The sequence below is a fragment of the Pygocentrus nattereri genome, chromosome 9 (assembly GCF_015220715.1).
Source record: "Pygocentrus nattereri isolate fPygNat1 chromosome 9, fPygNat1.pri, whole genome shotgun sequence".
Classification (NCBI taxonomy): Eukaryota; Metazoa; Chordata; class Actinopteri; order Characiformes; family Serrasalmidae; genus Pygocentrus; species Pygocentrus nattereri.
The window spans coordinates 16,325,565-16,338,353 of record NC_051219.1 but is presented as its reverse complement, the minus strand read 5'-3'; the positions used below and the strand labels follow the sequence as shown (position 1 = coordinate 16,338,353).

General features: G+C 39.0%; 1 protein-coding gene across 1 annotated transcript in view; it reads left to right on the top strand.

Annotated features, from left to right (window-relative positions):
* The window catches only part of ptpn22 (protein tyrosine phosphatase non-receptor type 22), a 39,164-nt gene extending 26,637 nt beyond the window's left edge, over nt 1-12,527 (top strand). Inside the window, 14 exon segments of the mRNA XM_017720882.2 lie at nt 1,764-1,850; nt 1,925-1,996; nt 3,328-3,452; nt 4,134-4,167; nt 4,300-4,347; nt 4,752-4,820; nt 4,958-5,029; nt 6,133-6,260; nt 6,732-6,759; nt 8,539-8,601; nt 8,685-8,794; nt 10,017-10,044; nt 10,445-10,522; nt 10,962-12,527. Of these exon segments, the coding sequence (XP_017576371.2) occupies nt 1,764-1,850; nt 1,925-1,996; nt 3,328-3,452; nt 4,134-4,167; nt 4,300-4,347; nt 4,752-4,820; nt 4,958-5,029; nt 6,133-6,260; nt 6,732-6,759; nt 8,539-8,601; nt 8,685-8,794; nt 10,017-10,044; nt 10,445-10,522; nt 10,962-11,023 (1,004 nt within the window). The 3' untranslated portion in view covers nt 11,024-12,527.
* Nucleotides 12,528-12,789: the final 262 nt, after the last annotated feature.

Genomic DNA, 12,789 nt, shown 5'->3' with positions numbered 1-12,789 from the left:
TCTGTCCAAGATTCCAGTCCAGCACCAGAGGTTCAAAACTGAATTCACAGAGCTCAGGAAGTTTATGGGTTTTAGTTTAGCCTTGTCAAAGCATACAGCCAAACATAATTTAGATGTCATGTCAGGAAGAGAATTTACAGCATACATCAGCACGGCCCAAAATGAGGCCCTTAATAAAGTTGGACCGTTTAATTTGTCCCGCCAGAATGTTAGCCCAGATACATATTTTTAAACTATATAACTTAAAATTATCCTTTTCTTTTAATAGTGTATGTTTGAAGTATGTTAGTAACAAAATATAGAGTAATGATATAAAATACAGTACAAAAGTTCAACCTTCATTTATTTAATTTCCAGTCAAAATTGCCATTAGTTATTCATTGTTCAGGACATAGGTTTACAAGACAGTAGTGCGTCCTGCTATGATGTATGGTTTGGAGACTGTGGCTCTGTCTAAAAGACAAGAGGCTGAGCTGGAGGTGGCGGAGATGAAGATGCTGAGATTTTCGTTGGGAGTGACCAGGATGGACAAGATTAGAAATTAGCAGATCAGAGGGACAGTGAAGGTGGAGCAGTTTGGAGATAAAGCCAGAGAGGCCAGGTTGAGATGGTTTGGAAATGTGTTGAGGAGGAATAGTGGATATATTGGGAAAAGAATGTTGGAGATGGAGCTGCCGGGTAGAAGGAGAAGAGGTAGACCTCAGAGAAGGTTTATGGATGTAGTGAAGGTGGACATGGAGATGGTTGGTGTGAAAGTAGAGGAGGCAATTGATAGGGCAAGATGGAGGCAGATGATCCGCTGTGGCGACCCCTAAAGGGAGCAGCCGAAAGAAGAAGAAGATTCATTGTTCAGGACATATTTTGATTAGATATAAGTCAATCCACTTGCACAAGGAAGGAGAAAGTCAAAGTGAAAAGAGTGGAAAAAAATGTATAAAATGATTTAAAAATACAGAAAAACTGAACTTCTGACAACCATGCAAGATCTGTTGGATCACCAAAACTGTCCCCATCAGATAAACTGTACTTATTGCTTTCATCTTTGAGAGAAAAGAGAAAAATCAAGCTCCACTCTTCCTTCAGATTTGAAAAAAATGCACAGATGTTTCTGTCCATCCTTCCACAGTGAGAAGACAACTCAACGCTATGAGCTTAAAAGGATGTGCAGCTGTCTAGAATTCCTTACTGAGAAAAGGAAACAGACAAAAAAAGAAAAAGCCTTCTGTGTAATTTTCTGTTATGGTTGTTTTTTTTGCTTTTTCCTGACACTGAAAATGAATAATGGCCATTTACACTGACCTATGAACAGTATTTTTAAAACCTTGATTTGAAACCAACCTACCATATATATATATATGCTGCCCTTTCCCCCCGAAGCTTTCAATTAAATAAAGCATGATGCTCAAATGAAACTGGAAATCAAGACCATTTTAAATTAAGCTCAGTATCGAAAATACCCAAAACAGTCAACTGAGGTCAAATTCTACCCACTGCTTTGCACGTTTAATTCCCCAGAAAACACACAGTGCCCTTTTTCACTTCCTCGCATTTGCCAGTTAAATTTCAGTTTATGTAAGCAAGACAATGGATTTAAGTTTCAGCTCCTTCTCCATTCATCTTTAGAAATGGCAAAACTCTGTAATGATGCTATCTTAATCTTTGTTTCATTCTCTGGTTCACTGCATTTATCCATCTCAATATAGTTACCTAGATTCAGTGGTAGTTGTGAATGCATTGATGTGACTGTTTTCTCTGTCTTTTAGTTACAGATAACACTTCGTTCAACCAGAATTTGGTGGTGATCATCCCGCCTGAAACCGGCTCTGAGACAGTGTCTCAGACCAGTGGAGGTAAGTGGCTAAAAACACAGGAGGAACTAAAACTAAGGCACTGTCAAAGCAGTAAAAGCACTATTTTCCTGCAGGAAGCCCACCCTCTCCAGTGCCCCCTTTGCCTGAGAGAACGCCAGAGTCCTTTGAATTGGCTACCGATGAAGGTAGGATAGTAGCAGATCTTGTAACATGCTACATGTTCCTAAAAACATTGCTGATTTCTTATACATAAAACCAAGACATTTTCTGATCACTTGGTTCTGAATCAAACACCTCACATAGGAAACTAAACTAAATTTATGGAAACTAAATTTATTAACCATAAATTTTTGAAGCCCATGTTGTGACAGTTCAAAATTAGCCTTTTTGTAATAAAGAAATTGTTTGATTTAGTATCCAAACATTTTTCAGATTTTAAAATGTGCTGGTCATGCCCTTGTTTATACGGTCCATACACCCCAACTATTCATGCTGAAGTTATAAGTAGCATTTCAGCACAGCCCCTAGTAATATCCGTTTTCAGAGCCACAGTTTCACACCAGCAGTTTCACGGCAGTGGCAACACTTGTTTTGGTTTCTCTTAGCGAGTTTTAGACTAATCAGTATTTCAGACGTTTTATTTGGGTTTCCAATACATTTGTGATGAATGTGCATTGGGCTAACATTATATTTTAAGCTTTCAGCTAAAACAAGTTTTGTTTGAATGCATATAGAGATTCACAGGCTAAATATTACATGAACTACAGCTGATGTGGCCTGGGTAAGCAAGTTATGTAGACATATAGATTAATAGCTTACACTTAATACCGGGGCTTTATGTGTACACTTAGCTATATTACATGTGCAGGAATAAAACTGTACATTCAGCAGGCTTAAACTGAGCATAATAAGCTTTAGACTAAAACAAACTTTAGTGTTTGAACATAACTCTGCTGAAAAAAACCCATAAAACCATTAAGTGTTTATTTTGGTTTCTGATGTTTTGGCTTATGGTTTAACTGGTTACCAATGGTTAATTTGTATATTGGCAACAGTATCTCTTCCAGAATAGTAATATGCATGGCATCACATAAAGCCAGCACAAATAGTTGCTGTGTACATCAGTGCCATTATAAATAAATGAGGAGACCGGCCACTGGCTGAAATATGAAGGACTTTCCTATAAGGACTTTATTTACATGGCACAAAATCGCTGTCCTACTGGCCTTAAACTGCTGGAGTGAAACTGCGGGTGTAAAGATGTGGTTCTGTGTCTCTGAAGTCAGAACCTTCTCGCACAGACTGCTTTTTACAGGGCTTTTTCAAGGGCCTGTATATGACCCACCCATCAGCTCCTCACTCTCCTAATTACATAACTTACATATTACTTTCATAGTGGTTACTGTTCATAGGTGCTTCTGAATAATAAGTCTTAAAGCTCTCGACTGCAGCTTAAGTGGTTTTTGCTCAATGAGTACTGAACGGATAACATGTACTTGTGTTTATCTTCTAATAGATTTAGTGCAGAATGCAGTACAAGAGAAGCCCCAGCAAACTGTGCTCCGAGTTGGGAAGTCCTCCGAATGGTCTGGGAATTCGAACTCAGTCTCAGACATTGAGAGACCCTGGACCAGGAGCAAGGTAAACGGTCACTGACATTTACTCATAATAGCACCCTCATGATGAGTTATTTGAGTGATCTTACGAGCACAGTGCTGCGTTCCACTTTTGGGGAGTATTTGCAAAGCTGACAGGGTTTCAAGTGTACAGTACTGACAAGATACTACTCTCTTGCTGGTGACCATTTAGAGACTAGCTGTAGTCATGAACAATTTCTGTTAGCCATCCTGTAGCCTTTCATCAGCAGAGCAGGTACTCTTGATGGACCACTCTGAATCTGACAGGGACATTAATATATGTAAAAACTCTAACACAGCTGAACCCATCACACACACACTATCACACCACTACTATGTAAGTGTCACTGCTGTGCTGAGAATCATCCACCCAAATAATATCTGTGGAATAAAGGTTTGTAGATGTATCTTAGGGTTTATGGACGTGTCTCTGTTTTTGAAAAGCTAAAAGTAAGTCTCCTGAAAAGAATGGAAGCTGTAAGAAAGATAAAGGATGTGTTATATGCTGAAAAAGTTTGAGAAGATATTTTATTTAGTTGTTGAGTCTTTTGTGTGATTTTTGGTTAAATATATGGTTTCCATTTGATAGTGAAAAATCAATAACTTGGCCATTTTTACTGTAAAGGGTTGGGCTTACTCTAGGTGTTTCTAATAAACCTGCGAATAAATATTTTTCTCCTTACAGAGTTTAAGAGCTAGACTGACAGTGTCACTTCATGGTAAGTCCTTCAAATACATATCTCAGCTCAGTATCAACACAAACTTTATGCTAAACAATCTTTTATCTACAAAAACTCACATGAACGCTAACGTAAGCTGTGTTCCATCTCCCTTCTCCTCAACCCACACAGTTCCTGCTCACATCCAGCCTCTCGCTGCTCTTCAGAGACCTTCAGAAGGTAACAAACTTCTCTACATCTGTATACATTTCAATGTATCCATGTCCCAGCTGTTTATACACAATCCCTACAGTTAAACAGTTTACAGGCTTTAGCTATTTCTGCTGGGAAGTGCCTAGAAGCGAGGCAGTTTGCAGTTTCTGTATTTACACGGCAAAAATTCACATTGATCAGTCAATTCCTGCTCAGTGAAATAGAAAAAGTAGCCTGACTAGAGCAGGAGGCACTCAGTCTTCTCGACATGTTGCTTTTGATTAAACTAATTCCCTGATCATCTAACAAATTGTACTGCACACCTAAAATGGCACTTTTAGGAACTGTGTCAGGCTCTGTAAATAATAATTACCTGTCTATTTACATGAATTCAGATAAAAGCATCTGTTATTATTATTTTTATTTCTCAGTTTTGACTCAGGAGCCTCCACCGTGTCTCACTCCTCCTCTGCCTGTGCGGCCTTCAGAGTCATGTAATGGTATATTTCCCTCTGAATCAACATTGTGTAGTCTTATCTGAAACATTACATACATGTAAATGTGTCCTCACAGCACTCTTGCTCAAATTTCATTCTTATCTTGCTTGAATTTAAGTCTACGTTTCTTTTTTCTCCAGCGAGTCCAACATCCCTCACCCCTCCGCTCCCTAGGAGAACCCCAGAGTCCTTCATCCTGGACACACAGGAAGGTACACTGAGGTCAAATTGATCCAGAACAGTGTCCAGTAGTCCACTGTAACCTCTGTATTGTAGTAGCTGTATAGATTAGAGACAGGGCAAAGCATTGGTGAACAAAGTTCTCACTCAGTTGAGGATTACTTCACATGTTTATGAAGATTATAATAGGCAAGTGTTCACTTGTCCAGTACTGATGTTTCCTTTTATAGTCACCATAGATAAATATACTTTTTGACCTGTAGTTTTAGTATTATCAGTACTGAGACAAAACTTTATATCTCCATTTTTTGTCGAATTTTATTCTTTTACATGAACATTTTATCAATGGAAATGATCAACAAATACTTGGAATCAAAGCTTGTAACATTAACTTTTATAAGTTCAAACATGTTTTCTCCTTTCTGCTGTAAAGTTATCATTTTGGCTATGTTTCCACAATAACCATATATTAATATTTGGTGCTAAAAAAAGCAGAAAAAATTCTGTCACAAATGAATGTGAAGGACAGGAGCACACAAGGCCATTTGTAAACCCTTGTGACATCCTACTTGGGGGCTGGCTACCTACCGCAATAGATATGTCATTAATTTTCAGCAGGAAAACAATTTAAGAGCTAATGTAGTATTGAGTAAGTATATTTGAGACACTGAAAGTATAAATAAAATAAATAATAGTAAATAAAAACTAAGTAAGTAAATACTACTTATTTGTGGAGCCACTTGGTAGTTTGGGGTCTCTAAGCAACTGCTTCTTCTGCTTATAGGCCTAATATTAGGTAACTTGAATTAACTTGAAACTTGAATTAACACTGGTATATACTTGAAACATGTTAGTTTTTGAGCCAGCACAGTTTTACATTAACAAGTGTGTAGGCATATACAGGCTCGACATGCTAGTTAAGACTACACTGAAGAATTGATCGACTTCAAGACTCGAATCGAGACTTTACAGGAGAAAGCAACAATGTTCTTTACTTTTAATGTAAGTTAGTTCTATTGGTCCTTCACCATACTAGCCTTCACGTTACATGAAATTAGATTAAAAAGAAAGTCTGTGGCTTTGGCCATCTCAACTGTGAAGTTCTCTGAGAACTTTCTTTTCTTGTTTCCTGCAGAGCAAAGAAACAGTGCCCCCTGTCAGTCATCTGATATGCTGCAACAAAGGCAGCGTCTGGGCACCTCGTCTGAGTGGGCAGGAAACACCCAGCCCAGGACGTTCCTAGACGTCATGAGCAGAAGCAAAGTAACTCACACCTCTCTTCTTTTCCATCACACAAAACTGTTCACTGTAAACTAAGACACAGTCACCTGCTAAAGGAAGACACTTAGTAACACTTCTTAGCCTAGTCGAGAGTTGCTGGCTGTGGTTACATAATCAGTGATATGGAAAAAAAAATGCAGAGTGACATTTATGTTCACATCTCATGTGAAAAAGCCACAAAAAGAGCTTTAAGGCCAGTTTCACAGCAGTGCTGTAGCATAACGGTAACATGTTCTGTTTGATTATTACTCTCAGCTCTTTTCTCTCCTAGATAAGATCATTTCAACTTTGTATTATACTTTTTATATATATATATATATACAGAGAGAGAGAGAGTGTGTGTGTAACACTCCAAGTGCAGTATGAAAAATTTGTTGTACGCTTCAGTAATGACTCACACAGGCCAGCTGTTTCACGCTATATAAGCTAATGTGTGTGTAACTGTTCCAACAGAGTGTTAAAGTGAGAAGTTCAAAAAAAGGTAAGCATTTCCCCATCTTCCTTTTATAGTAGATTATTGTTCAGACAGTGTTACACCACACAGCAGATGTTGTACTTAAGTAACCTTTGTTAAGCCCTTGCACTTCAGTTGAATAGTTCTGTCCTTGATACTTTAGCTTTCCCTTATGAAAATGGTCTCTACAGTCCTAAACAAAAGTTTAAACACCCACAGTCAAATCACACAAACTGAGTTCAATATACAGGAGCAATAAACCATAACATGTAAAATATGCCAGTCTATATGAGTCGTTTGACATTTTATTCCACAGCTGTGGGCATTAATACAGCTATAATACAGCTACAACAGCCTCCACTCTTCTGAGAATGCTTTTCACAAGATTTTGGAGGGTGTCAATTTGTGCCCATTCAGACAGTCAACATTCCAATTCATCCCAGAGGTGTTCAGTGGGGTTGAGGTCAGGCTTTGTGTAGGCCACTCTTCATCAAACCCATCAAAGCACGTCTCATGCTCGCTTTGTGTTGTGCTGGAAGAGAAAAGGGCCTTCTTGAAACTGTTGCCACAAAGTTGGAAGTATATAATTGTCTGAAAAGTCTTTGTATGCTGTAGCATTTACATTACCCTTCACTGGAACTAAGGCACCCAAACACTGAAAAAACAGCCCCAGACCATTATCCTTCCTCCACCAAACTTTTCCTGGCGTCATCCAAACTCATTCGATACAGATTCACCAAGCAGATTTGTCCATCAGACTGCCAGATAGTGAAGTGTGATTCATCTCTCTAGACAATGTTTCCACTGCTCCAGAGTACAGTGGTGGTGTGCTATGCACCATTAAACCTGATGCTTGGCATTTTATAGAGTGATTTTAGGCTTGTGTGCAGCTGCTCAGCCAAGGAAACACATTTTATGAAGCTCCTCATTTTTGTGCTGATGTTGCTTCCTTACAGTGTTTGAAACTCAGAAGATATGCCATTTTTACTTGATAGATGTATACATTGATCATCATCATGACCACCTCCTTGTTTCTATGCTCATTATCTGTATATAGCGTATATATAGCAGGTGCACTTTGTAGTTCTACAATTACAGACTGTAGTCCATCTGTTTCTCTGCATACTTTTACATTGTTCTTCAGTGGTCAGGACCCCCATGGACCCTCACAGAGCAGGTACTATTAGGGTGGTGGATCATTCTCAGCACTGCAGTAACACTGACGTGGTGGTGGTGTGTTAGTGTGTGCTGTGCTGGTACGAATGGATCAGACACAGCAGTGCTGTCAGGCCACCTTATAGATGTAAAGTCAGAGACGACAGCTCATCTGCTGCTGCACAGTTTGTGTTGGTCATCCTCTAGTTCTTCATCAGTGGTCACAGGACGCTGTTGGCTGGATATTTGTGATTGGTGGACTATTCTCAGTCCAGCAGTCACACTGAGGTGTTTATGAGCATAGAAACAAGGGGGTGGTCATAATATTATGCCTGATCGGGGTATATGTATATATTTATATTTAATTTAATTTCATTTTATTTATTTATTTTTTTACATGAAGTGAATTATTGAGTGAGTTTGATAATTTTTCGCAAAGATTAAAAACATTAATACAAGCCTTTGACTTACCCATAAGGGAAACTTGATACAGTGCAGAGCTCTGTAAACATTTTTATTTTTACAGAATGAGTAACTTCTGACCTTATCCACCATTCATAATGCATAATATGTTGAACAAGGAAGGAAATACTACTTTCTAAGCCTCTGGGGGACTGTGTATGTGATAAAGTGTTGTGTTAACTCTTGCAGAGTCCTTATCTGTGGCTCCTCTGCCCAATGCAGCCGCCATCACCACGGTTACAGCACAGAGAGGTAACAGACAGCACAGTCGCACAACTCTTATAAAACATACATCACTGTAAAAACAGTCAGTTTAAAGTGTGTTGGTCCAATAGGAGAGCAGCAGCCAGTGGACAGCAGACTTTCTGTCCCCGCCAGACCAGTGGCAAGCCAACCAGACGCCGCTACCGAGAGAACATCACTGGCCAGTAAAGCCAGGACAAAGGTTTATCTCTTACACTTTTTTAGTGTAACTGTGGTATAGATCTGAACTCAGAACAGCTTGCTTCAAATGTGATCCTTTATGAAATGACCCAGTGCATCAGGATTGAATTCGATTCAGTTATATGATTCAGAATAATTCATACAATTACACTGAAGGGAGTGCATATTAGTAGAATATAAACAATACAATAAGCTTTTTTGCTGTTTGAAAATACTCTTAATACACTATATTTCCAGAAGTATTCACTCGTCTGCCTTCACTCACATATGAAATTGAGTGACATCCCATTCTTAATCCATAGGGTTTAATATGATGTCAGCCCAACCTTTGCGGCAATAACAGCTTCAACACTTCTGGGAAGGCTTTCCACAAGGTTTAGGAGTGTGTTTATGGGAATTTTTGATCAGATTGCCAGATGGAAAAGCGTGATTCATCACTCCAGAGAACACGTGTCCGCTGCTCTAGAGTCCGGTGGTGGCACTTTACACCACTGCATTCCACGCTGTGCATTGCTCTTGGTGATGTAAGGCTTGGATGCAGCTGCTCGGCCATGGAAGCCCATTCCATGAAGCTCTCTACACTGTTCTTGAGCTGATCTGAAGGCCACATGAAGTTTGGAGGTCTGTAATGATTGATTCTGCAGAAAGTTGGTGACCTTCAACATCCGCTGACCCCGCTCTGTCATTTTACGTGGCCTACCACTTCGTGGCTGAGTTGCTGTCGTTCCCAATCGCTTCCACTTTGTTATACCACTGACTGTTGACTGTGGAATATTTAGTAGTGAGGAAATTTCACGACTGGACTTGTTGCACAGGTGGCATCCTATCACTGTACCATGCTGGAATTCACTGAGCTCCTGAGAGCGACCCATTCTTTCACTAATGTTTGTAGAAGCAGTCTGCAGGCCCATGGAAGCGATTGGAACACCTGAATTCAATGATTTGGATGGGTGACTGAATACTTTTGGAAATACAGTGTATGTTGAAATGAGTGTATACTTACTGTATAATATTTATAAAACAATAAGCTGTAATTGATTCTTACATTCAGAATCAGTGCAGCTGACTCGCTGCTTTCAGATCAATGCCTTTTTACACTCACAGAAGTTTTTGTTTGTCATCTATTGGTATGTGTGTCATTAGCGTCTTGTACACTAGACACACACCACTTATGTGATTATACTATAGTGCATATGACTTTATAACTATTTCTGTTCTTGCAGAGTTTGAGGTTTTTGAAAGGAAGAAAAAGTGAGTATTATGGCAACAATTCACCTGATAACTACTTTTTAAAATAAATATGTAATCTGAGATAAATTTTGTGTTCAGCAGCACTGTCCACATAGTGCAGCACTGTCCTTACTGGCGAAGGCCACAGCTTGTCTTTAAATTCACTGAAGAGATGTTTTTTGCTTCTGTGTCACCTAAATCCTGTCTTGTCCAAGTACCACTGCCTGTTATGACCATTGTCTATTTCTGTCATTAGCTACATATGTGTGGTTACACCTTGATTGTTGTTAGTAAATGATTGTGCCATACATTTTTAAAAAGGGTATAAGAATATGTTTTGTCTAAAAAGTATTTGAAAAATGTCCTCACTTTGGGCAGCCCTGTTCTCGGTTATTTATTATTATTACTGTTACGCTTGCAGCAAAGACAGCTCCACTTTCTGCTGCTCCTGTTGCTCCTGCTGCTCCACCCAGTGCTGCTATTGGAGGATTCAAATTTGGTAAGGTTCTTCTACTCATCATACAGCCATCTGCACTGCCAAAACCATCAGTGCATTAATGAACGGCTTACAGCACCATGCAAAGCCTGTATGCTGCCACAGGGTGGCACTGTTGTGGGTTAAATTCAGTAAAAGCCTTTACTCAGCACACTGAACTCCACAACTGCCCAGTATGGCAGAGGTGTTTTTGCATTTAACACCTATTTCAGACAAATATCTACATATATTTAGTTAAATGCAGCAAATACTTAATATTTAGGTTTTTCCCTTAAAACAAATGTTATACTGTTAGTGATCTCATACTGCACTACCAAGTGTACTTTATTTAGCTTTCATAGTTGCAGTATTTTGTAGTTTTACATGTTGTATCACATTTTGATATATTTAGCCTGGCCCCACAGTTCCTGACATCATGTTTCTTCATTCCCTCCTCCACCAGGCTTTGGAACACGCTTTGGGAAGCCCAAAGGGCCAAGGACCCATCCAGAGACGTGGGTGTAAGCACAAGCCGGGAAAGGAAGTGCCTCATAGCATCTGGGGAGTGTCCCTGAGCACAGCTGCCTCCATCAGCCTTTCAGACAGCGCAATGCTAGCAGCGAAGAGTCTTTAGTTAGGCCTTGAAGACCAACCAGCCTAGAGTAGCTATTCTGCCTTGCAGAACACAAGAGTGTAATGTGGTCACAGGCTGCACCACATGGACGAAGTAGCACAAGGGGGTGGGGGGTGTGTATAGAACTTAGTTGACTTGAATGTGTATCATTTCAACATAAATAAATACAGTTTTGTCTTTCTGTTTATATATTTTTTGGCAACAATTGTTATTTTATCTATGTGGAAATGAACACAATTTGAATCAAGAATGTAAGGCATCATGTCTGAGCACATACTGCAGTGTGCACTAGTGAATCCTTGTTGTGGTTAAGGACAGGCCACTTATTTCAGAGCAAAATGAGTTGTTTATTGGATCAACTGAAACTGACCTAGATTAACAGTGATTAGTCAGTTTGCTCACAGCACATAATAAAAATGTGGGATTTGTTAGAAGTCCCATATTACAGCCTTCTGCTTTATCAGTATTGCAAAGGCCAGTATCACTATACTGATGAATTGTGCAGCCCTAGTTTGCTACTGATTGGGCCTATTTTGATCTGATTAGGCTCAGCCTGTATTATGCGAAGGACTGCCACACTGCTGTTTTTGCATATTTGGTACAGCGTTCTCATAAAATGAAAGCAAAATAAATTGCACAACTATTTCTATAGGCCTGTTAAATTCTTAGTATTACTTGTTTGTGTGTATATATGAACCAAAGCTCAAAAAGCTCCTGATGACGTCTGTATGACAGCTATGCACAATATTTTGTGTTGTATTCAGAAGACAGATGAAAATGTACTTTTGTTTTACCCCCGTTTTCTCATGTGTAATGAAACACTGATGTAATTTGGTGAACCTGGCTTTGTTTGTGAAGCACAGGTGTGGTGCAATCACCAAAGCGAGTGCCTGGAACAAATGGAAGCACGTTAGCGGTGACAGCATATCAGAGTAATAGTTTTTGTCATTTGAGATGAACTCTGCAAGGACCGCTTTGCTCTCCATTAGACCTGTGTAATAAACCACAGGCAACATGAACAACTTTCTCATTCTCAGGCTAACAGAAAAGCACCATCTGTGTCAGCGTCCTTGTTCATTTTGTTTAGTTATAAACGGAAAACATTTGATGACAAGCTGGATGTACATTAGAGAGCACATAATGAGCAAACAGAAAGGGGTAGTATGCTGTTAGGACAGAGCCTGAACCCCCAGTTGTAGTGGGTCATTTTGTGTCTTTGGTATCAAATCATTGTCTACACCACAAAGATGTTTTATTTAAAACAAACACTTTTTCTTGAGTGGACTGTCCTGTCGAACTTGCGCTTTTTTGCACTTTGTAATGTATTTATGCGCTGCTGAAATGTTCAAACTGGTGTTTTCAGAAAAATAAAACCTTGGTACACTCAGAAAATGATTTATTTTAAAAAAATACAGAAAAAGTCTATGCATTCCATTGTATGTTTTTATACATATGATTAAGAGTATCCACATAACCGTTCTATTAAATGTCAATGATATTTACACAAAAAAAAGAAGAAAAAAAAAATGACTTTATACTGGACTAAGTACTTAAAAAAGAAAAAAAAAGTAAAATAAAATCAGTAAAATGGAGACCTCTTGATATCTTAATACAAACATCAACAACAGCAATTAATGATATTGAATGAAACTCACAC